At 40.7% G+C, this 25,819-nt stretch overlaps 1 protein-coding gene across 2 annotated transcripts in view; it reads right to left on the reverse strand.

Moving 5' to 3' along the window:
* Positions 1 to 5,225: 5,225 nt before the first annotated feature.
* LOC112248995 (leucine zipper protein 2) overlaps positions 5,226 to 25,819 on the reverse strand; it is a 192,135-nt gene continuing 171,541 nt past the window's right edge. The window contains exons 8-13 of one of the 2 annotated variants that reach the window (XM_024418523.2): positions 24,676 to 24,768; positions 24,469 to 24,543; positions 22,807 to 22,974; positions 19,230 to 19,337; positions 11,451 to 11,525; positions 5,226 to 6,047 (exon numbers count right to left, since the gene is read on the reverse strand). In XM_024418523.2, coding sequence (XP_024274291.2) covers positions 5,943 to 6,047; positions 11,451 to 11,525; positions 19,230 to 19,337; positions 22,807 to 22,974; positions 24,469 to 24,543; positions 24,676 to 24,768 — 624 coding nt within the window. In that variant the 3' untranslated portion in view covers positions 5,226 to 5,942. The remainder of the gene's footprint in view (positions 6,048 to 11,450; positions 11,526 to 19,229; positions 19,338 to 22,806; positions 22,975 to 24,468; positions 24,544 to 24,675; positions 24,769 to 25,819) is intronic. The other variant, XM_024418524.2, reaches the window with a different exon arrangement.

The raw sequence follows: 25,819 nt of genomic DNA on the forward strand, positions 1-25,819 counted from the left end.
ATCAGCTAACCACATATGTTATAACATTTTGTCAGTCTATGACACAGACGATGACGAGGCGTGCAACCATTGGTTGTTGCGTGGCCTTACCTTAGCTGTGGAACGCACCCATGTGACTTGGGGAGATTTCCTCTGCTCAGACGTTGTTGGCGCCTGACAGATCTTACATCGCCTGGATAAGAATTTTAAGTATCAGCTAACCACATCATATGTTATAGAAATCTGTCAGTTGATGACACAGTCGATGACATGGCACACAACCATTGGTTGATGCATGTAACGTCTGAGCAGGGGATCAGTGTTTGCTTATGGCCCCTGTCCCGCAGAGGGTGTGCCCCAGAGCGAAACATGCCAGTGAGATGTTTCGCTCTGGGGCACCCCCTCTGCGGCCAGGGACAGTAAGCAGACCAGAGTGGCCCCACCCTAACCAGAAAGAAATTAAGGGGTGTCTCGGTTTCTCTAATGTCTCTGGATCGGAATTTTTCCCTCATGTTTGCTAGCGATAGCAAAGATTATCTATTATATTGACAAGATATATTGACAATACATGTCCTCAGAGATTGAAGCCCGGGATGGAGGAGACGAGATCAGGTGGGACCATTCTAACCAACGAGAGGCCAGATATGCGTGTGAACCACAGGCACAACTAAGTCGTTTTTCTCAAAGTTACCGAATGCCACGTGCATCCACATATATCAGTATATTTGTAACAACCTAGACATTACTTTATTTGGTCAAATAAGCCTCATGTAATTTGACACACTCTCATAGACCTCCATGCAAAATGGTCTGCTTATCTCGTGGGGACCGATTTTGGGTGGAGATAATCCTCTTGCTTGCCTCTTTGTCTGTGGTGGTAGCCAGTCATAGCGATGCACAAGCTAGGTCTATTTTAAACATTGCCATCTATAAAATGATGCAGCTGATTTATGATTTCGACTGGCTGAGAAACGCTGTCTGTCTCGTCCCGACTCCCGACACGTTCATTGCTATGGCACAGCTGGAGATCGAATTTGAATATTGAAACAATGTTGCAAATGTTAGAGAAACAGACCGCAAGGTTTATGCAAAAAACTAAATGTCAGTCTAAAAGAAATGTGAGATAATGTCTAGATGCTTTTTATAGTGGAGATCAAGTTTATAAATGCCTGGCTGATAAGACAGTGGATTGCGCAGTCAGATGGAGCAGAGTAAATAGGCATTTTAATGTCATAGATTTAGCCGATGGTAACTGTTGATTATACACTAGCTGGGATGCGGTTTTAACCAATCAGCATTCAGGATTAGACTTACCCGTTGTATAAAAGGGTACAAACACAACGCCGCCATTTAAATCCCTGCGAGGATACTGACGAGTTCCTTTTCATTTAGTTTTTGTTGTTGTTTAAATTGAATAAAAACGTGTGAATTGGTAAATTGTAATTCTTGTAAACCTGTCAAATGTTTTGAACTAAACTAGAGTATGATTTTCAAAGTACAATAACTATTCCTCTCTAGCAAAACACATGGAGAGAAAAAAATACAAATGGACAAATTGAAGGGAAAAGTTCTACATGCTTCAGTACCTTTCACAGCCTTTGTTTTGCCATGCCTAGGGCAATGGACAACACCAATCCACACACATACAATTTGAACTGCTGTTAATGTGAACAAGTGGGAGTTGATAGTGATTGTATGATACACCCACCTAACTATCCCCCAATTGAATCACTTGCCCTCTCAGTGCATTAAGCTTAGCTTTAAAAAACTGTGGATAAATAGTGGATGAAGTGTGCAATCTCAACACACTCTCCTGCACACTCTGTTTAAAGATTTTGCAATTGCTTATGCATGCCTAGTTTGAGTATCACTGTCAGCTGAAGTACAAAAAAAGAAGCCGGGGGAAGCTGTGTAATTAATGTGAGTGTTTAATTAGGTTGTGTGTCTAGTGTACCAAATGCTATTCACATGGATAATACCTCTGGCCTTCAATATCTAATGCGGGCATCCCTTCAATTTTATATTGTGTAAAGGCTCTTGAAAAGTTCACAATTGGTCGAAAGATTCTTTAACAGTGTTTGACATTTTTACAGTTGGCTGTCTGTCAGCTAGAAGTGCCCTGAATACTGCCACACATTGTGGGGACTCTTATCTTGAAGTGGCACTGTAAAGCCTCCTTAATACAAATGCATTTAATTACAACATTTGTTATGGTGTAATTAGCACATAGCGCACACAACAGTCATACCTGTTTGCAGTTTGTTTAGTTACACTTTGTATGAACATTTGCATTGCATTTTATTTATTATATCCTATGCATGAAAAGCGTTTTATTTGTTTTACAATTGTGTCTAAGCAACCTTCTAAATGCTAAGCCTTGTTTATATGTCCATTGTCCTGATCTTGCCCTCATTCTGATTGTACCCACAGTTTAAGAAATATGTCGACACGTGGCTCATATCCGTCCACTGGTCTGTATTGTGACCACATTTCCTGTTCCCTGTATGCAAATTATTTGACATCTATTCTTTCAAAATAATACTATTTATTTATTTGAAGACACATATTGATGCCATAAGGCAATGGTGCCACCTGTCAAAGATTTAAGCAGGTGGGATAAAGATGATTTTGAAAGGTTTCACTGTCCAGATCCGTCTACACTTGTAAAAGACACAATGCGTGCCTGACTTCCTCCGGGGGTGGTCAAGACCTGATCACAATCAGACCACAAAGGGTCTTTTAATTGTCTACACCTGTCTGAAAATGTGGTCACAATCAGAATGTGGACAAAATCAGGACAAAATATGTTAGAACCAGAACGGGGCATTAGATCACTCAATGTTCAATCTCAATGGTGAGCTTTTTTGAAAACCACTGTTATTGTGGATGCTGGAAACAGGAACAACATGTACTATGGTACAGTATGTAACAATCTTATGTAACTACCACGTTAGTGCATAGGTATTGGGCGACCCAAAAGTAAAATCTGAATGTGCTACTTTTGTTTAGTATCTCATTGCATGACGTATGGGTTGCAATTATTGTTTCCTTAGAAGCTACATAGTTACACCAGCACTGCCTTTGCCCTAAGCACTCATGGAATCCATCCTTGTCCAGTCAAATCATTTGGAAAGGACCTTGTTGCTTTGTTGGAAAGCTCTCCACTAGACCAGTAGTATATGCTATAACTTGCCACAAAGAAGGATTAGAGGGCCAAAAAGACACATGACACCTGTCTTCCCATATTTTCCTCCTCGGACACCCTCAGATCCTGCTGACTATACCAAATGTCACAGGGAAGGGATTAAAAAAACAAATATTAAAAAAAGATATCCATGTGATACAGTAGGCCTACTGTGTCCAGTACCACAATTACTTACAACTAACTAACTATATACTTACTTACATACATACTGTTACGAACTAACCAATAAGTTACTGATAACCAAAATGAAACAGGGGGTTCCGAAAGGCATCCATGGGGGGTCTACTGAGTGCTGGCAAAGCAACTCCAGTTGGGTCTTAAAAGATCCAATCCACAGGTTAGGGCAGGGGGCCCTCCCTGGGTGTCCTGGGGCCCTCCCTGGGTGCATGTTTAGTTTTTCTGCACTAGCACTACACAGCTGATTCAAATAACTCATCATCAAGCTTTGATTATTTTAATCAGCTGTGTAGTGCTAGGGCAATACCGAGTTTGGGAAACCCTGGGTTAGGGAGTAAAAATAAACGTGAAACAAACCCAAGCAGGAGAAAACACAGAAGCAAAGGCTTTGTTCAATAACCTAAAGTGGAAGATCCAACGTGAAGTGATTGCTCTCCCAGCATCTTTTGCCAATTTATGCACTGGCCCAGCAGGTCTTAAATATCAGCTGGGCCAGCACATATGAAACACCTGACTAACGAGATGACAGGTGAACCCTATCCTGACCAAAGAGGATAATTCCAATTAGTGCGCGCGCCACATCCAAACAGAACCAACCTCAAAATCAAGAAAAAAAGCAAAGCCTGTAACACATATATACTTATGTATCATAATTGTTAATGTCATTGCCATTTGAATGATTCATATATTTTCTTTATTACCTGACAGTCCTCATCACCTTCAATTGACAGTCCTCATCAGCAGTAAGCCGATTTAAAATGTCTTCGGGACCCACCCCTAAATTACACAGTGGTTCATGACACCGATATTGAAATATATAGGTTGCTTTATAAAGGTGTGTAGTATAAAAAAAGCTAAGCTTTGCTATCATTTAAAATTACACACCTTTAGACATTCGTAACACATCTGTTGTGTATCATTCTACTTCCTTTAAAGTGACACACATACATTCATAACAGACTGTGACTGCTGTTGTATCAGGTCAACAAGAGACTCCCCACAATTTGTTCACTTTGTTTTTAAATTACCCCCCCAAAAGTATATTTAAATGGGTCCCTAATGATTAACAGCTCTAGATTCCTTGCTGTCTTGTTTGTATTAATTTGAGAAAGTAAAATAGGGTATCTGGCGCATGTTGTCGCTAATGTCATTGGTCATGGATATGCTAAAAAAAGGTGATGATGGTAGCCCTATAATGGTAGAGGTATTAGCATGTTATAAGCAATATTTTTATGAATCATTACGTTCCGGTTATATTAACCAGCCAAACATAGCCTTGCTAAACAAAAAAAAATCACCCCAAGACTGATTAAATACTTGACTTTTCTTTTTAACTCTGCTCCTTTATAAAGCCTGGAAGAATTATTTTCTGTCCTCCTTTGAGATTTCTTCCATATTGAATTAGTATGCAATTGTCAATGTTGGAATGAACAAAACTTGAATAAATGGCGTTTATTTGATGTTCAGCAACAAAAGAGTAAGTATTTGCTTTAATGGCTAAGGTTTTTTGTTTGTATGAACCTCACACAAAACACAAAAAAAGTATCAGTTGCAGCATTTTCTTCAGGTCCCATTTTACATTTCATTGACCTTATGCCATAACATTATAAATACCCTTGGCCTAAAAAACATGATATAGTAACTACTGTGATGGCTAGTTGAATTTTATGTAATTTGTACACATAATAGATTGGCTAGCGAACTGAAATATATTGCTTGATTCTCCCCTTACACTTCAGGCTACCTGCACTGCAATTACATTGTACTTACAAGGGTGTGATACATTTTTACTTATGTGGCATAAGGTCTACATTTTGTAAATAGTTCTTCTTCCTTCTATAGGTTAAAAATTAGATCCAGTCGATTCATTTTCTCCACAAATATCCATTTAATCTTCACACATTTACTGAAAATCACAGTTTATTGAAAGAACACAGAAAGGTCAAATAACACAAATAAATGTAGCTAGGAGTAACTACTCAGTGCATGGCACATTCTCAGGGAGACGACTCATTGTGAGTCTTTGGCTCTTCACCTCTAGCATGTTAAAGGCAGAAAGAGCTCTGAAATATTAAATGTTGAAAGAAGTTGGCCAGCCAACTTGAGAGCCTATATAGTTCAAAATATGGAGGAGAGAGTAAATTAACCTTGCTACAATGACTGACAAACCATATTTGTAAGTTTGGTGTTACAGCAGTTTTTGATAATGGGAGTACTTATATACCAGAATATCATGACCTTACCAGTGCAAAGGGATTTATTTAGAAATAACACACATTTACTGTAGAAAGTAGTGTCCTCGCTCTGGAAAAAAAACAATGAACAATCATAAAACAAGTTACCAGTGCCATTGCTACCTTTAAAAGAAGTCTAGAATGCATGCCATTTTATTATGCAGGTTTTCAATCGAGAAAGTTAAAAATTTCACGGTTGAGAAGTTTGTTTTCATCCAACAATTCCTGTGTCTCGTCTGCAAACTGTGTGTGTGTGTGTGTGTGTGTGTGTGTGTGTGTGTGTGTGTGTATGTGCTCTGAAAAAAAGATCTCCAGATTTTATGCATCTCCATTGATAGCCCATCCATTTAGTTGTTTTTGTGTAGTTTTGTGTTTTTGCTGCCTCCCTCTACATCCTCCCTGTCATCGGAAGGCTTTGCATTAGATTTTCCAATCTGCGCTGCGGTCCTTTGCTGTTGACAATACAAAAGACAAGAATGTATAGCTCATTAACAACAGTGGCAGAGTAACAGTGAAACAATGGGCTACTGTGCAGAAACAATACAGGTTTAATGACAGCAGTACTAACAATACAGCAGTATTACTTAACAAATACTGCAATCAATATATTTTTTTTGAAAACTTGAAGATGAAAAGCTGCTGTAAGTAAATTATTGTGTGATTTATAAATACGTTTCCATCCACAGTTTTTATGCAAGTAAAGTCAAACCATATAAAAAAATCATGACAGCTGTGATAGAAACAGGATACAATTTTATAAATGCCGACCAATCATTTGTTAGTTTGACATGGTGGGATCTTTTTGCGTCGGTTCAATTAATTATGTGAGAAATGGTGGTGGAAACTCTTTAATTCGCAAATATTGATATAATGACTAGAGCTGAGCATTAACCAAAATGTATCATCAGTTCAATTATTTGAATTCCATTTCATTATGTTTTTTTCTGAGCTGAATGCGCAGTTTCTCTAGAGATTAATTAGATCAAGCCCAAAGTGTGCAATGTAGTAGGAGGTTGTAGTTTCCAACAGGCCAATATTCAAAATAGTTTTAGTGTAGAAAATGTGGTAATTAACTACAATGACCATAATCTATTGCGCTCCTACTTGCCCGGTCTCTGTGGGCACGGAGACAGAGAGAAGAATGCATGATGTAGAGGGATAGAGAGCAGTTCCTTTGCGAGGTATCTGTACCTGAAAATACATGATCTAAGTATTCCTTATTTACTTTGGGAACTAATAACATTTTGATTTTGTCAGACCGCATAGGCAGCAGCTCTATAAAGATGAGATGATGACTTGGGATGAAATAAAGTCAGCTAGCATCTGTTTAGTGTTAACCAATGTCACATTGCTGGATGCCTTGAGGCTTGCCGAGTTCTGCATGGCGTTGGGCCAGTAACAGAAAGGTTGCTATATCGAATGCCCGAGCTGACAAGGTAAAAATCTGTCGTTCTGCCCCTGAACAAGGCAGTTAACCACAACTGTTCCTAGGCCCTCATTGTAAAAATAATTTATTCTTAACTGACTTGCCTAGTTAAATAAAGGTTAAAAGGTTAAATATCACACTGTCAGTGGCCTAGCCTTTCATTGCCTGAAGTAAAGCCAATACAAACAAACAACAGATACTAGTTAAAGGTTAAAATAAAAAATCACACTCTCTGTCAGTGGCCAAGCCTTTCATTGCCTGAAGTAAAGCTGATACAAACAATCAACAGATACCTGTACAGATGTAGCATCTTTATTTGATCACCATGTTGCAGTGTATTTGAGGTTTAAAAAGGGTTCTGAAATTTGTAATTTACTATTTGAAATTTCAGGCTTGATTTTCCCTAACGAAACATGCATCAACCACTACAAAAATGTCCATTCCTTTTAATCCACACAATAATTCACATTTCCTGTTGCGGCAGGATTATTTTCCTGCTGTAGCAAACTGGCTAAAATTAAATCAAATAAAATTGTATTTGTCACATGCTCTGTAAACAACAGGTGTAGACTAACAGTAAAATGTTAACTTAAGGGCCCTTCCCAACAATGCGAGAGAAAAATCTATAAAAATAATAACAAAGAATAAATAAGGAGTAAAGATAATTTAGCTATATACACGGGGTACCAGAACCGAGTCGATGTACAGAGGTACAAAGTAATTGAGGTAGATAGGTCCATATAGGTAGGTGTAAAATGACTAGGCAACAGGATAGATAATAAACAGTAGCAGCAGCATACTTTTCAGCCTCCTGTGGGGGAAGAGGCATTTACATGCCTTCTTTACGACTGTGTTGGTGTGTGTGGACCATGTTAATTCCTTAGTGATGTGGACACCGAGGAACTTGAAGCTCTAAACCCGCTCCACTACATCCTTGCCGATGTAGATGGGGGCGTGCTTGGACCTCCATTTCTTGTAGTCCACGATCAGTTCCTTTGTCTTGCTGACCACACTGCCAGGCCTCTGACCTCCTCTCTATAGGCGGTCTCATCGTTGTTGATGATCAGGCCTACCAACGTCATGCCATCAGCACCCCTGACGGGCCCTCGTGTTAAGGATCAGCGTGGTGGATGTGTTGTTGCCTACACTACACCTGAGGTGTGGCCCGTCACTATTCAGTCCCAGGGTCCTGAGCTTAGTGATGAGCTTAGAGGGCACTATGGTGTTGAACGCTGTGCTGTAGTCAATGAACAGCATTCTCACATAAATTCCTCTTGTTAAGGTTGGAGAGGGCAGTGTGGAGTGCAATAAACATTGCGTCATCTGTGGATCTGTTGGGGCGGTATGCAAATTGGAGTGGGATGATGGTGTTGACGTGAGCTATGACCAGCCTTTCAAAGCATTTCATGACTACATACAGTGGGGCAAAAAAGTATTTAGTCAGCCACCAATTGTGCAAGTTCTCCCACTTAAAAAGATGAGAGAGGCCTGCAATTTGCATCATAGGTACACTTCAACTATGACAGACAAAATGAGGGAAAAAAATCCAGAAAATCACATTCTAGGATTTTTAATGAATTTATTTGCAAATTATGGTGGAAAATAAGTATTTCATGAAAATTACAGGCCTCTCTCATCTTTTTAAGTGGGAGAACTTGTACAATTGGTGGCTGACTAAATACATTTTTGCCGCACTGTATATGAGTGCTACAGGTTACTTTGGCATTCTTGGGCACCTGGACTATGGTGTTCTGCTTGAAACATGTACTGTAGGTATTACAGAACCGGTCAGGGAGATGTTGAAAATGTCAGTGAAGACACCTGCCAGCTGGTCAGTGTATGCTCAGAGTACGTGTCCTGGTAATCTGTCTGGTCCCGCAGCCTTGGTGATTGTTAACCTGTTTAACACACATTGGCTACGGTGAGCGAGATCAGAGAGTCAACTGGAACTGCTGTTGCTCTCATGCATGGTTCAGTGTTGCTTACCTCAAAGCGAGCATAGAAGGCATCTGGTATGCTCAAGTCAGTTTCTTTTTGTAATCTGTGGTAGTTTGCAAGCCCTGCCACATCCGATGAGCATCAGATCCGGCGTAGTAGAATTAGATCTTAGTCATTTATTGACAATTTGCCTGTTTGATGGCTCGTCGGAGATTGTAGCAGGATTTCTTATAAGTGTCCTGATTAGTGTCCCGCTCCTTGAAAGTGGCAGCTCTAGCCTTTAGCTCAGTGCGGATGTTGCCTGTAATCCATGGCTTTTGGTTGGGATATGTATGTATGGTCACTGTGGGGACGAATTAGTCGATGCACTTATTAATGAAGCCGGTGACTGATGTGGTAAACTCCTCAATGTTATCGGATGAATCCCGGAACTGTCACAGCTGGCTGAAGGACTGGACCAAGGTGCAGCATGGTAAGCGTACATTTTTTCTTTATTCAAAAATGACGCCGACAAAATGAAGAACAAAAACCAAACCGTGATGCTTTGGGCTATGTGCCCTGAACAAAGACAAAGTTAACTTCCTACAAAACAGGTGGGGAAAAAGGGTACCAAAGTATGGTTTTCAATCAGAGACAACGATAGACAGCTGTCCCTGATTGAGAACCATACCAGGCCAAGACATAGAAATATAACATAGAAAAAAGAACATAGACTACCCACCCAACCTAACACAAAGACATAAAAATAAACTAAGGTCAGAACGTGACAGAAACATATTCAAGTTTGTGTGTGCGAAACAGTCCTGTAGCTTAACATCTTCTTCATCGGACCACTTCCGTATTGAGTGTGCCACTGGTACTTCCGGTTACAGTTTTTGCTGGTAAGCAGGAATAAGGAGGATAGCTTTATCATCAGATATGCCAAAGGGAGGGCCTTTAGTGCATTTCTGTGTGTGTAGTAAAGGTGATTTCGAGTTTTGTTGCCTCTAGTTGCACAGGTGACATGCTGGTAAAAAACTAGGTAAGACGGATTTCAGTTTCCCTGCATTAAAATCACCGGCCATGAGAAGCGCCGCCTCTGGATGTGTCCTTGTTCAGACACGACTCTGAGAAACATAGGATAGGATAGTCTTGAATGGAGCTCTTCCAGTTTGGTTTGGCCAACAAAACAGGGGGCATGGCAGTCTAGATGCTCGCCGAGGTAGTTTAATTATGATGCCACCTCGCTTACCTCTCTTTCGCCTCCACTTCCTCTTTTCAAGACCTGGATGATCAGGGCCTGGTCCGGGGTAAACATAACATCCATAGATGCTGACTTATTGAATTCGAGCAGGTTAATACCTGCTGTTCTGTTTCCAGAAGCTGTTTTCAGTCATAGGAAATTATGGCAAAGAAATTTAAGATCAGCATTAAAAAACACATAAAATAGCAGAATTAGTCTGGAGCTCATAAGACGGCAGCTATCCACTACAGTGCCATCTCAGCCATCTCAGCCAAATTAAGATCCTACATCTTTAGGCTACATTTATCCTGTCAGCTTTAGTGACGAACAAACTAAAATCAGTCTATCAAGCAAAACACACCGTGAAAGAAATATACATTTAAGAAAAAAATACAAAATTGTTGTTATTCTCAGTCTTTTTGAATGGTGACTACCCAACATGGCAGTGGAATTTAGGGTGACTTAAGGTCTCTTTCGTCTCCCTCAGTCAGGCTGTTTAGTATCACATGTTCTGGGTGGCTGGCTACCACATGGCCCTATCAGTGAGGGATCAGCCCCTTTGTGAGCACCTCTCCATTTGTATTAGTCAATCTGACAATAACCACAGGAGGGAGAAAGCACTGGGCCTTCGCTTTTCCAAAGTTTGCCTGTGACCTAATAATATTGTCACGTTCATTCTATTTAACCTTTTCTCGTCCCAGGTTAGTCTCTATTGTAACATAATCTCTTTTACCAGGGACCCTGGTAAAAGACGCATAAGGTTAAGAATGAGGTTAAGAATAAACACTAGTTTGAATGTGGGTGATTTAACAGAGATCATACTGTAGGTAAGGTATAGCCATTTCCCCTGAAAACGGTTACAGAATCGATGGTAGCAGATCCTATTTAAGCATGACAGAGATGGTGAAATCCCACTTAAAATGCATGGCAGCAGCTCAGTTACACAGTGTTACACTACATTGCAATGGGATCTGTGTCGCTATACCATCTGCCACATCCAAACAGGGTTGACACTGCTTCCTTATGATTGAGCGAGCAAGGCTACGGATTAGTTTGGCAGGGTGCAATGCAATCAATATCAAGGTTCAGTAGATTGTGGTGGCATTTGCTGTAACAATATGTATGTACATGCAATGTATTAATTTCACCATAATATCCCACACAGTGCCATTATCACAAGAGAAATTAGAAAATTCACATGGGGAGAAATGCAAGAGGCACCTTGTAGAATGGGTATTATGTTATGTACATAAACATTTAAACGCTAACCTGCTGTTCAAGCAGCTTTTTACTGTCGGGAGAGGATTCTGTCTCCGTCTGGTTTTGGAAGCAATCCCCGCCAATCTGTTGTGAGACAAAGAAACACAAACTTCAATGTATTTATTTATGTGACTAGGACAGTGCACATGAATTAAAATGTCAGTGTACATCTATGTAAATGTGCCAGAGTTAGCTAAACAGATCATTTTCATCCTAACTTCATAAGGCCTGAACAAACAAGCTGGTCTAATGAAAATGCATGAGATGAAAATAACTATTTTGCTATAGATTAAAACAATTTTCACTGTGCGTGTCCATGCATTCATGCGTAAAAGTCATACAAGGACAGCATTAGAGCCAGCGTGATCATTTCAAAGACAAAACTTCAATATACAGAGGTGGGATCCAGGTCTCTCACAACTTGTATCTTTTCATTGTTGGATGAAAATAGATTCCAACATTTCCCTTTGAACAGATCTACTTTACTTGTTACACCTACAGTGCTGTACTTTGGCTCAACTACCACAGATAATATAAAGACATACACCTCAATCTCTGTTTCTACCCTCCAGTGTGGGTCCTGGCAAATAGTATTTCATTTTGTTGTGACTGCCACATCGTCTTTGCGTTCGTGGACAGCTACCACAGAATTCATATAGCTTAGTGGCAGTTACAGTTGAAGACAGAAGTTTACATACACTTAGGTTGGAGTCATTAAAACTTGTTTTTCAACCACTCCACAAATTTCTTGTTAACAAACTATAGTTTTGGCAAGCCGTTTAGGACATCTACTTTGTGCATGACACAAGAACATTTTCCAATAATTGTTTACAGACATATTATTTCACTTATAATTCACTGTATCCCAATTCCAGAAGTTTACCTACACTAAGTTGACTGTGCCTTTAAACAGCTTGAAAATTCCAGAAAATGATGTCATGGCTTTAGAAGCTTCTGATAGGCTAATTGACATCATTTGAGACAATTGGAGGTGTGCCTGTGGATGTATTTCAAGGCCTACCTTCAAACTCAGTGCCTCTTTGCTTGACATCATGAGAAAATCTAAAGAAATCAGCCAAGACCTCAGAAATAAAAATGTAGACCTCCACAAGTCTAGTTCATCCTTGGGAGCAATTTCCAAACGCCTGAAGGTACCACGTACATCAGTACAAAAAATAGTATGCAAGTGTAAACACCATGGGACCATGCAGCCGTCATACCGCTCAGGAAGGAGACGTGTTCTGTCTCCTAGAGATGAACGTACTTTGGTGCGAAAAGTGCAAATCAATCCCAGAACAACTGCAAAGGACCTTGTGAAGATACTGGAGGAAAGAGGTACAAAAGTATCTGTATCCACAGTAAAATGAGTCCTATATCAACATAACCTGAAAGACCGCTCAACAAAGAAGAAGCCACTGCTCCAAAACCGCCATAAAAAATCCAGACTATCCCGATGTGCAGTTGCAAACCATAAAGATCATACTTTTTGATGAAACAAAAATAGTACTGTTTGGCCATAATGACCATCGTTATGTTTGGAGGAAAAAGGGGGAGGCTTGCCGAAGAACACAATCCCAACTGTGAAGCACGGGGGTGGCAGCATCATGTTGTGGGGATCCTTTGCTGCAGAAGGGATTGGTGCACTTCACAAAATATATGGCATCATGAGGGAGGAAAATGACGTGGATATATTGAAGCAACATCTCAAGACATCAGACAGGAAGTTAAAGCTTGGTCGCAAATGGTTTTCCAAATGGACAATGACCCCAAGCATACCTCCAAAGTTGTGGCAAAATGGCTTAAGGACAACAAAGTCAAGGTATTGGAGTGGCCATCACAAAGCCCTGACCTCAATCCTATAGAATATTTGTGGAACTGAAAAAGTGTGTGCGAGCAACGAGGCCTACAAACCTGACTCAGTTACACTAGTTCTGTCAGGACGAATGGGCCAAAATTCACCCAACTTATTGTGGGAAGCTTGTGGAAGGCTACCTGAAATGTTTGACCCAAGTTAAATAATTTACATTCTTAAAATAAAGTGGTGATCCTAACTGACCTAAGACAGGGAATTTTTACAAGGATTAAATGTCAGGAATTGTAAAAAAAAAAAAAAAAGAGTTTAAATGTATTTGGCCAAGGTGTATGTAAACTTTCGACTTCAACTGTACATTTCCTAAGAGTCACTCCTCAGTTTACAAACACAAATGTTTCAGCAACATTTAGCCAGGCCTCTATCATTTTGGGGGCCATAAGCGAGATTTGGTTGGGGGCCTCCTGACCTTGCAGGAGAAACATGTTAATGGCCTACCTCTTGGTGGTGGAGAAAAAAAATGCAGTTTTAATGTTAATGTCCTGCAATTATTCACATTTTACCATGGGACGTAGAGATAATGTTGCAGTTTTAGAGCACAATTTCTGCAATTCTACACATTGTTACATGGGCCAGAGAGAATATTTAGTTGTTTTAAAATACATTTAATGGAATTTTACATATTTTAGCCATGGGCGGAGAGAAAACGTTGCAATTTTAAAGCAAAATTGCTGAAATTCTACACATTTTACAAAGGGGTGGAGAGAAAACATTGCAGTTTTACACATTTGCCATGGAATGAAGATAGAATGTTACAGTTTTAAAGCAAATTTCCTGCAATTCTACCCATTTTGCCATGACTTATGCTATGTTAATATGCTACACATATCTGAGTATGCATGCCTAGCATGCCCAGTCAGTAATTTGGCCATGATTACTACATGGTTTAGATACCTGGCTAGATTCATTTACCTAGCAATCTATAAAATGTTAGTTGACATGGGCTAATTGTTATGTCAGTCACTGACTGTTGATGCACTACCAAATGTCAAAATTGCACCTTCTAGAATTGGGACCAATGTTTTCTGTCACTGAGCAAATTTCAGGTCTGCAGAGTGCAAAGTTGAACCTTGTGAAAGTTCTGTGCAACTTCCGGCGCGACTTTACTGTGAACACTGACACTGTACCTGCTTTAATTTACTGTTTTAACAGCGGCCAATTAGGCTACTCTGGCAATTTGATCATAATGTAGGCCTACCAGAGTGGCCTACCATAAATAACTATGGAGAAAATGCATCACATAACATTTTATGTTATGAAAGATCAGCCTTACAGCCAATGTGTGGTGTTCCATGAGACTTTTGAAACAAACATGCAGGGCTTGACATTAACCTGTTAATCCACAAGGAGGTGACTGAACATTTTGTTGTGTTGATAGATGCACTTAACAATATTAAATTAATTATTATTCTCATTTCATTACTCTAGAGAATTAGACAAATTAAGCTACCCTCTGCCAATTGGCTACTTAGCTTATTCAAGCCTGTCTCAAAATACAACACTGCACCCTTTTATTTTTTTACTCTTCCCAATTTCGATCTTGTCTCATCGCTGCAACACCCCAACGGGCTCGGGAGAGGCAAAGGTCGAGTCATGCATCCTCCGAAACATGACCCACCAAACCGCGCTTCATAACACCCGCCCGCTTTACCCGGAAGCCAGCTTCACCAATGTGTCGGAGGAAACAATTGACGAGCGAAGTCAGCCTGCAAGCGCCCGGCCCGCCACAAGGTGTCACTAGAGCGCAATGAGACAAGTAAAGCCCCCCCATGGCCAAACCCTCCCTTAACCCAGACAACGCCGGTGTCAATTGTGCGCCGCCCTATGTGACTCCTGGTCACATCCGGTTGTGACACAAATGTGCGCACGTGGCTACATGCAGCTCTCGCTTTAGGGGGGTGCATTTGCAGATACAGTACAACCTTATGACTCTGAAATGTCAATCTGGGTTCAGAATGTACAGATTATTTCAATTTCAATAGAAAAGTACAGACATTTATTATTACATAAAGATAATACTCTTCCTTCTTTCTAATCACATCATCAAATATGTTAATTAATGTTCATCACACATTTGTTAACAAGATAGTTCCCTAAAATGACAAATGCTCTATCTATTTCCTATGGATGGATAACTGGCAACATTGCTAAAGCTTGTGTCTGTAAAATGTATATCGGTTCAGAACTTTTGTGATGCAGCGCAGTTCAAAATATATGGCAAATAAAAATCTAACTGGATCATCTTTAGAGATACCGTAGAGGGAGGGGTTGAGGGTAGCTGAAGGACGGGATTAAAAACAAAGAAAATATAACTATTGAAAAATACATTGTGTCCGTAAAATGTATATTGTATGCATAAGATGGAAGTAGAAGCCTAAGTGTTGTTGTCTATTAGTTTACTCCAATTAGGGGAGGGGTGGTAAGGTTAAGATAAAATAATAAAGGAAAACATATCTTTTTTTAAATATACAGTACCAGCCAAATGTTTGGACAGACCTACTCATTCCAGGGTTTTTCTTTATTTTTACTATTTTCTACGTTGTAGAATAATAGTGAAGACATCAAAACTATGAATTAACATATATGGAATCAAATTAAAATATATTTTATATTTGAGATTCTTCAAAGTAGACAACCTTTGCCTTGATGACAGCTTTGCACACTCTTGGTGTTCACTCATCCAGCTTCATGAGGTAGTTGTCACCTGGAAGAAATTAAAATTTCTTAGGTGTGCCTTGTTAAAAGTTAATTTGTGGAATTTCTTTCTTAATGCATTTGAGCCAATCAGTTGTGTTGTGACAAGGTAGGGGTGGTATACAGAAGATATCCCTATTTTTTAACAGACCAGTCCATATTATGGCAAGAACAGCTCAAATAAGCAAAGAGAAACGAGTCAATCATTACTTTAAGACATGAAGGTCAGTCAATCCGGATAATTTCAATAACTTTAAATGTTTCTTCAAGTGCAGTCGGAAAAACCATCAAGCGCTATGATGAAACTGGCTCTCATGAGGGCCGCCACAGGAAAGGAATACCCAGAGTTACCTCTGCTGCATAAGATAAGTTCAGTAGAGTTACCAGCCTCAGAAATTGCAGCCCAAATAAATGCTTCAGAGTTCAAGTAACAGACCCATCTCATAATCAACTGTGGCCTCCATCATTCTTAAATGGACGAAGTTTGGAACCACCAAGACTCTTTCTAGAGCTGGCCACCCGGACAAACTGAGCAATTGGTGGAGAAGGGCCTTGGTCAGGGAGGTGACCAAGAACCCGATGGTCACTCTGAAGGAACTCCAGAGTTCCTTTATGGAGATGGGAGAATCTTCCAGAAGGACAACCATCTCTGCAGCACTCCACCAATCAGGTCTTTATACAAGAGTGGCCAGACGGAAGCCACTCCTCAGTAAAAGGCACATGACAGCCCGCTTGGAGTTTGCCAAAAGGCACCTAAAGACTCTCAGACCATGAGAAAGCAAGATTCTCTGGTCTGATGAAACCAAGATTGAACTCTTTGGCCTGAATGCAAGCGTCACGTCTGGAGGAAACCTGGCACCATCCCTACGGTGAAGCATGGTGTTGGCAGCATCATGCTGTGGGGATGTTTTTCAGCGGCAGGGACTGGCAGACCAGTCAGAATCGAGAGAAAGATGAACGGGAGAAAGTACAGAGAGATCCTTGATGAGAGCGCTCAGGACCTCAGACTGGGGCGAAGGTTGACATTCCAACAGGACAGCGACCCTTAGCATACAGCCAAGACAACACAGGAGTGGCTTCGGGACAAGTCTCTGAATGTCCTTGAGTGGCCCAGCCAGAGCCCAGACTTGAACCCAATCTAACATTTCTGGAGAGACCTGAAAATAGCTGTGCAGCATTGCTCCCCATCCAATCTGACAGAGCTTGAGAGGATCTGCAGAGAAGAATGGCAGAAACTCCCCAAATACAGTTGCGCCAAGATTGTAGCGTCCTACCCAAGAAGACTGTAATCACTGCCAAAGGTGCTTCAACAAAGTACTGAGTAAATGGTCTGAATACTTATGTAAATGTGATATTTCAGATTATTACTTTTAATAACGTGTTTTTGTTTTGTCATGATGGGGTATTGTATGCAGATTGATGAGGGATTTGTTTTTAATCCATTTTAGAATAAGGCTGTCATATAACAAAATGTTGAAGAAGTCAAGGAATGCACTGTAGGACCAAATCCAGGTGGTCGGTTACAAATGAGATCCCCAGAAAAGACACAAGAGGATAGAAGGTTATGTGACATAGAATTTCACCTATATATATATATATATATATATATATATATATATATATATATATATATATATATATATATATATATATATATATATATATATATGGTATATATATAAATATATATATATATATATATATGTATATATATGTATATATATACATATGTGTGTATATATATATACACATATACACACATACACCTCTAGGAACTATACTGCGTATGCCTATTTATTCACAGTAAATAACCTTAAATAAGACCTAATAACATAACACCTACAGAACATGTTTTGGCTGAAGCCGGTCAGTAAAACCAATTATTCTAGTCTTCTGGTCTATTTTTCAATTCTCAAATATCTGATATGTCTCTAACACTAGCCTGACCGACTATACCAGCCAACACAACTGTCCACTGAAGCTGCTTAGGTTAGTACAAATACATCTTACGACATTACCTGTGTGCAGAGCTTTGAGCACTCTGGAAAACACTCATCGCTTCACTGAAATCATCACATAATTTGGTGAATTAATTGTCTGTTTGGATAAACATGATGTGCAAAAATGTTTATTGCCCTAGGCATCTTTTGCTGTTACACTATGTTGGAATGCATGTTCTTAAACTCAAACTTTGACTGGCTAGAAGGATCCTAAAAAGATATCATAGTTGTTTCACAACACCATTTTGAAATCCCCAAGCTCATTAATTGTGTATGATACAGGACTATTAAAAGTGCTAAGGGTGGTTGGTGAAGCTGCCTATAAAGAGGAGATTTAAGGATTGCAGTAAAACAATTTCTAAATGTGCACATTGTAAGAGAACACATGGTAACACTTTCTATGATGCGCGTGCGCCCACACACACACACGATGCCTTACGAATGCATTTATCATGCCTTGATGTATACTTATAGCGCATTATAACAGTTGTTGTCAACTGTCATAACTCATTTCTAATCTCTTGACGGTGTCTTGACGGTGTCCTTGGGGGACACGTCTCTTTGCACCAGGATTTCCCCTTTTACGGCGCTGCCAAAATGATATCATCAATAACACGACAGGAGCGAACATTGTTTTTGGCATGGATTCATTATGGGACTATCTTTTTGACACATTTCTCCATAGAGGGTAATTTTCTGTCTGGAAAGGATCCCTCTGGACAGTCTCTCCCCAGTGTCCCCCCGCCTCATTTCTGTCATGGTTATTGATAACCACTAGTCAAGAAGAACATTCCTCCCTCCTGGAACTGTCCCTTCCCTGCCGCCCAATCCAATAGAGATGGGCAGTTATATTCGGCTTCCTTGTCCAGGCATCATAACCATACATACAATGGAGAGCGTGAGATCCCATTCGTCTAATAAAAGTGGCTTGAGTTTGTTTGTTTGTATCTTCAGCGAAACCTGCAAGTGGCCGGCAGTGTATTTCTGACTTCTTGAATATACAAAATGTTACAACATATGATTAGTCACAGACTAGTCTTTGATTGACCCAGATCCTGTGATCTGAAATTAGCCGCAGTGGCGGTGTAACGCTGTGAAATGGAAAGACGTTTTGGGGTAAAAGACTGAAGGATTAAAATGAATTTAATGAACAGATGAAGCTGCTGGATTGGGGCCTGAGGGTCACAAATAGGCTATTACAATTTAATTAGTCCAAAGGCTCACCTTTTCCATCTGGCAGTCCTTGACTCCGGGATTACTTTCTCTCCTCATTACCCCAATGTTCGCAGGCGATTTACTGGCCATGATGATTCTCTGAACCTTTGGGATATCCTGCGAGAAAGAAGTGCGGGAGAGAAAAAGGAGTTGTTTAGGGATTCTAAATATGGAAGGTGGAACATGACAGGTATGGGTAAGGTTTGTATAAGCAATGACACATAGTGCAGCTCTGTAGAAATAGACCATGACAAGAGATTTAAAGCGGTTTGTTTTTCATTGAACTGGACAAGCCCGGTGTATTTTCATTTTGCTTATACCACAGCTACTGTCCATAGAGAAAAATACAGATTTTTAAAAATTAGATATGATTTCACTTCACAAAAAGCTATGGGGGCCTGATGAAATGGCTTTCTGCACCCAACAGTCCTGCTACTCAAGGAACACAAGAGATGCCATGTCTTTCGAAATTCATGCACGGATGGTTCTGTTCTCTGAACAGGTCTCACAGCACAGAGATCTGACCTGAAATATGAACAAAAAAAACGATTACATTTCAAATAGACAGAAATATGCAAATTGCAGAGATCCTACGCAAATCAACCAAAACATTTGACATAGTTTTCTTGAATACTTCACTCCGTGCACACTTCCCTTTCAATCTGCATGAATTATTCCTGTCCATCTCATGGACTTCGTTAAAAGAGAGATTTAAACTCATTCAAATGAATGTTGCGTATTTTTAGAGATCCAATGTGTTCTGGCCATAGCGATACTTCTCTACACTGTAAAAAATAAAATACCAAAAATAAACTCTGTTTACCCCTGCAACTGATTTCATCTGGAGAAGCCATCAACAAGTCAAAAGGGATGTTCAGAGAGGAAGCCAGCAAATAAAGATCCCGATTTTTCCTCCGGCAGTAAATTACTGCCCCAAGCATTCCACCGAATCCACATTCCACACATCATCTCCAATTACTTTGATGAAAATTGCATGCTATCACCACCGCAAGACTTGGCTTCCTCCCTAGGCCTGTTAAATAGGAAGAGACTTCCACCCTGATCTTGCTGATCCCGGCAACCTCTCACTAATGAATCTTTCACCGGCAGGGGATTGTGTCTGCAGCCAAAGACTGGAGTCTTATCTAGTAATGGTTGTTTAGTGGAGCTTAAGGCCCATTATGTTTAGGAACTCAAATACCAAACATAATGCTGAGAGGGTAGCTGGTACACACAAATATCCCAGATCTTAACCACTTTGGAATCCAAAGACAGCAAGAGGGCGTTAGCATCAGAGTGCCTGCATAAGCGTTATATTTTGTGAAGCTGTAGAGGAAATAATGGTAGGCTTTTAAACCTTTCTCATTTCAATTATGTAACATTCTATTGTTTTCTGTGCAAAATAATTGCCCTTTGATCACAGACAATAATGGCCCCCGTCGGGCTAGTCGGGCATACTAACAAATATCAGCATGTCCAACAGAATGTGTTTAGTAGCTATTCATTTCTATTAAATACCTAATAGATAACCAAATATGCAACGGAGACTGGGCCAAGAAAGGGCTGATGGAATACATTTGGTTACATTTGTAAGAGGCCCGGCTTGCCTTAGCATATCGAGTCCATTCGAGTTGTCCTCACAAGAAAAGGAGGAAACACCGCATGGCAAATCGACAAGCGAAATGTGGGGTGGTGTTACGGTTGTCAGTGGTCCCCATTTTTTGGCCATCTTTGACAGTGATTTTATATTAGACGTGGGCCCCTTCACATTGAACAGACAGCGACAACAGATCTGGAGGACTAGTCATCTTTACAGGGAGGAGAACCATCTTAGATTCATGCCGCAGACAGTATCCGTGGATATAGCAGCGGATGGCCAAAGGGGCTGCGCAGGATGGAGTGGAGCTACGTGGATGCTAATCAAGTGAGAGGTAAAATCTTGATTTGCATAAGCAGGTCCCTGGCACCTCTACTTATGTTTTCCCTCTGTCGTCTTTCCTTTTGTCAGACCCGCTACCCTCCTTCACACCCCACCCTCAACCCCCGCTTGGAATATGAGACGAGGCCCAGCACAATTCACTCACATCGGCTGTAATGGAGTCATCTTCTGCCGTTGTGAACATTGACTATAGTTTATATCTTTGGAAATAAAGTGGCCATTACATTTCTTGTTTTATGTGGTGCTTCCGTGTGGAGGGGTATTGGAGCGTTCTCTGAAAAAGCTGTAGAGTCCTCTGGGTGGCACATAGCTAATGTCAAGGCTCTTAGCTTGACACCCAACACACCGAGAGGCAGAATGACTTCTGACTGCATCAGGGAGAAAAGCCTCTTAGAAACAGGATTGCTCACTAGGTTCAGGGCCGATAAGAAACTACAACACAGCTATGATTGACTTCGATATTCTGATTTTGATATGACTGCAGTGGTTGACTGATATAACCTGTGATTAGGTCCAACATGACTTTGCACAGCGTATAAATAAAGTGGATGGGGTGTAGTTCAGAACAGATTAATGTGATGGAAGAATTGAGCTCAATTTCGGGTTTCATGTGAAAAAGACACACATCTTTTTTTTTCTTAAAAAAAAAATCAATGCCCTCAAAGGGTTCATCCTCTTTGCAACGCTGCTGACAAACTTTGCTTACATATGATTGGGCAGAGTATTTATTTATTTATATTCTTTATAAAAGGTAAATCACTTTTCTATTTACTGTGGAAAGCTACTAATGATTAGCTACCAATGATCTAGAAACCTACTCCATTACAATTCATATTTATTTTTCGTATCATCCTTTTTTGGGTGGGTGGAGGATGTTAGGCCGATCTCTTGTGACAGTACTTACCCAACTAATCTTAGTGACAGCCAGGTGTCAGTATAACAAATCAGCTGTCAATCCTGTACGCTAGTTACTAATAGCGCCCCTCAAAATAAATGCTTACTGCTTTTATCTATACAATCACTCACAACATATCCAACCTTGAGTTATTGTGGCTAGTTGGTGTTTCACTGTGCACTCTATCATAGTGACCGTTTTGCATACAGAGGTTCCCCAGGTTAGTCCTCCATAGTTCTAATCCTGTTTTCACTAGATAACTTTCCCCTTCCCGCTGTCACCCTTGGTTTGCTCTCAGGGGATTAAGTCCTTGGCCTTTTGTTAACTGCTGTATGAAGAGGACTTTGAAAGACATTCAACAAAAGAAAGTGTCACATTTAATTATATATATTTTTATTGAAAACAAGAGCCCGATCGCACACCCTTACAGTGAAAAATAATTGGGTCTTATTTTCCTGGCAATAGAGTGTGAAGAGTAACATAAGTTACACAAATGCCTGCTGTATTTGGACATGTTATTATTTTGAGCAACTTCTGCAATCCTATTTGCCCGACTATTGTCTTTAGTTGTAATTATGTTCGGAACGTCTCCTCTCCAGGGAGTGTCACTAGGGGCATTTGGTTGAGAAATCAGTACTTGGCTCTGTGATTGTCACCCCGGAAATCTAAATTTATCATCTGCTGCAAAGTTTATGCCCATTGCTGTTCCTCTTAACTGGCGGGGAGTTGCATGGGGTCAGAATGTGCATTACCTTGGCGTGTGGCTGCTGAAAGGTGACTCTGGAGCTGTTGACGAGTGAGGAGTATCTGAACAAGTGGGTGGGGGTGGCGGGGAACCTGTGGCTGCTGGTGTGCTGGTTGTGCAGAACAGCAGAGAAGCAGATGTGCACTGTGTCCTTCAGTGCCTTCAACTGAGACTCCTGTTCCAAGCAACAGAGGCAAGCAGATATGAGTCTTTGACCATCCATCCATGGTAACAGTAAATAAAAATCACTGGGGCTTCCCTTTCTACATTCATTTGACAATTCCCTCAATTACACACCAATTATTGTATATCCACCCACTAATAAAATGTAACCGTTACCAAATCAAATTTTATTGGTAACATGCGCCGAATACAACAGGTAAAGACTTCACCGTGAAATGTTTACTTACTTATTTACTTATTCCCAAAAATGTGGTTAAAGCAAGACAAATATTTGCTAAATAAAAAAGGAAATAGTAACACAATAAAATAACAATAACGAGGCTATATACAAGGAGTATGAGGACTGAGTCAATGTGCAGGGGTGCGGGGTAGTTGAGGTAATTGAGGTTATACAGTGTGTATATGTAGGTAGGGGTAAAAGTGACTAGACAAACAGGATCGATCCTAAACAGAGTAACAGCGGCGTATGTGAAGAGTGGGAAAGTGTGTCTATGTGTGAGTGTCTGGCTTCAATACGCATGTGTGTGTTAGCGTATGTAGTGTGCGTTTGGAGTGTCAGTGTAGTATGTGTGAGTAGAGTCTAGTGAGTGTGCATAGAGCCAGTGCAAGAGAGTCAGTGCAATAATAAAGGGGATCAATAGAAACATTGTCCAGGTAGCCATTTGATTAACTGTTCGGCAGTCTTAAGACTTGGGAGTAGAAGCTGTTCAGGAGCCTTTTGGTCACCAGCCATTCCACAATTATGCATCCATCCCTACACCTACTGTAGAATGGCACAATGAAGCTCCTTCTCCGAAGCATCCATAAATATAAATAAAGCCGAGAAAACTGTAGGGCATAAGTGTACTCTCCCTGGTCTAAGGCACAGCATTGAAGTGCTAGCTGTGCCACTAGAGATTCTGGGTTCAAGTCCAGGCTCTGTCGCAGCCGGCCGCGACCGGGAGACCCATGGGGCGGCGTACAATTGGTTCTGCGTCGTCCAGGTTATGGGGAGGGTTTGGCTGGCAGGGATGTCCTTTCCCATCGACTCCTGTGGCCGGCGCAGTGCACGCTGACTCGGTCGCCAGAAGTGTACCGTGTTTCCTCAGACACATTAGTGCGGCTGGCTTCCGGGTTAAGCGGGCATTGTGGCAAGAAGCAGTGCAGCTCGGCTGGGTTGTGTTTCAGAGGACGCACGGCTCTCGACATTCGCCTCTCCCGAGTCCGTACGGGAGTTGCAGCAATGAGACAAGACTAACTACCAATTGGATATCGCAAAATTGGGGAGAAAAAGGGGTAAATAAATAAATTAAATGCAATAAATACATAAAAGCACCTCTCAAAATTGTTTGCCATCGCAAAGCACTTGAACAGGTCAGACCGAGAACATTACCCCCGAGGAGAAATGAAGAGGAGAAACACAATACAAACAAGAAACCGCAACATATCAAAGTGAAAGACTAAGAAGTGATGGATTACGATGAAGTAAAAGTTTAATGACATCCACCTTGTCCAGTGCGGCCTTTTCCAACTCTTCTTTGGCAATGGTTAACTTGTGCTCCAGATCCATTAGCTGCTGTCCCTGTGGAAAGATGAGATACTTGAGCTGAAACAATTGAACTGTTGTACTCTTGCAAACACAGCAATTTCCTAACCTACCGTGTCTTGACTACTGAATATAGATTATGCGGTCACTTCAGTCAGAGGCACTTACTAAGGCTAAGTGTAAGACTTGCTCTGCGTGGGTCTTCACTTTTGGCTGAAATCGAAGTGATTGTGTTCTTCTCAAAGGTATTACCCCAAAAGCCTACATGAAAAACATGACAGAATCAAGAAGATTTGATTGCACATGGCTCAATTGCAGTACATACCAAACTGTTTGAGCAATAAGGTGAATTGGGATAACGAATGGTACTTTAATCGACTGATATTTCACAAAACTACCTTTTTTTACAATCCATGAAAAAGGCAGAATTTTTGTGCAATTTCAAGTTCCAGTATTCCAACAGTTTGAGTCCAACAGACTGAAGATGTAGCCTACAGCCTGGCTTTTAGGAATACCAATACCCTTCTGCGTTTAACTAAATATAAAACATATCCACAACTTATCCCTGTGTGATGTGGTAACTGTAAGCCAAGCTATAGACTGCTAGACACTTTATCCTCAAAAGCAGCTCAATGTGTAGGCCAGTGCATACTTTAGGGTTACATGCTATAGGAGGATAAGGTGGAGTAAAGGGATCAAACCTGGATGTATTCAAGACCGTCTCGACTAAAACAAGATGGCCCCTCACCAACGGTTTGATCTTGTCAATGAAAGAAATGGCACCAGTAAAACCATCAAGCGTGCTCGGGAGCAGGATGAGGTCAACTCTATCTCAACTCAATTAAAATTCCATCCATAAATTGGACATTTCAAAAAGGCTTGTTTTTTTTCGCCCTGTGAACAAATGTAAGCTGATTCATTTTGTGAATTGACTGAGTTCAAATGAATTGACTCCCGATTCTAGAAGGACTCGTTACAATATTGAGGAACTCATCAGGGTGGGAGGACACGCTTAATAGGAGGGGATTTACAGGGAGGGTGTGTAAAACGGCCCGGGTGATGGACTTCACATTGTGAAAGTTTATGGTGCGCTTTTTATAGGGCTCTCCGAATGATATACTGTACAGGCATACGTTCGCAAATTACAAGGTCAACGTCTTCTGGCATGAACAGTGTCAAGACCCATGGAAAAAGCTCAGGTCTAAATGTTTGTCCATGAATATGTGTAGGAGACTATATGTGGGGGTGTCTGTTCACGTTAGACCTATGGCTATTATGGCGGTGGGGGGGGGTGTATTCTGGCTTGTTGCTT

This window comes from Oncorhynchus tshawytscha, linkage group LG04, assembly GCF_018296145.1.
Source record: "Oncorhynchus tshawytscha isolate Ot180627B linkage group LG04, Otsh_v2.0, whole genome shotgun sequence".
NCBI classification, from domain to species: Eukaryota; Metazoa; Chordata; class Actinopteri; order Salmoniformes; family Salmonidae; genus Oncorhynchus; species Oncorhynchus tshawytscha.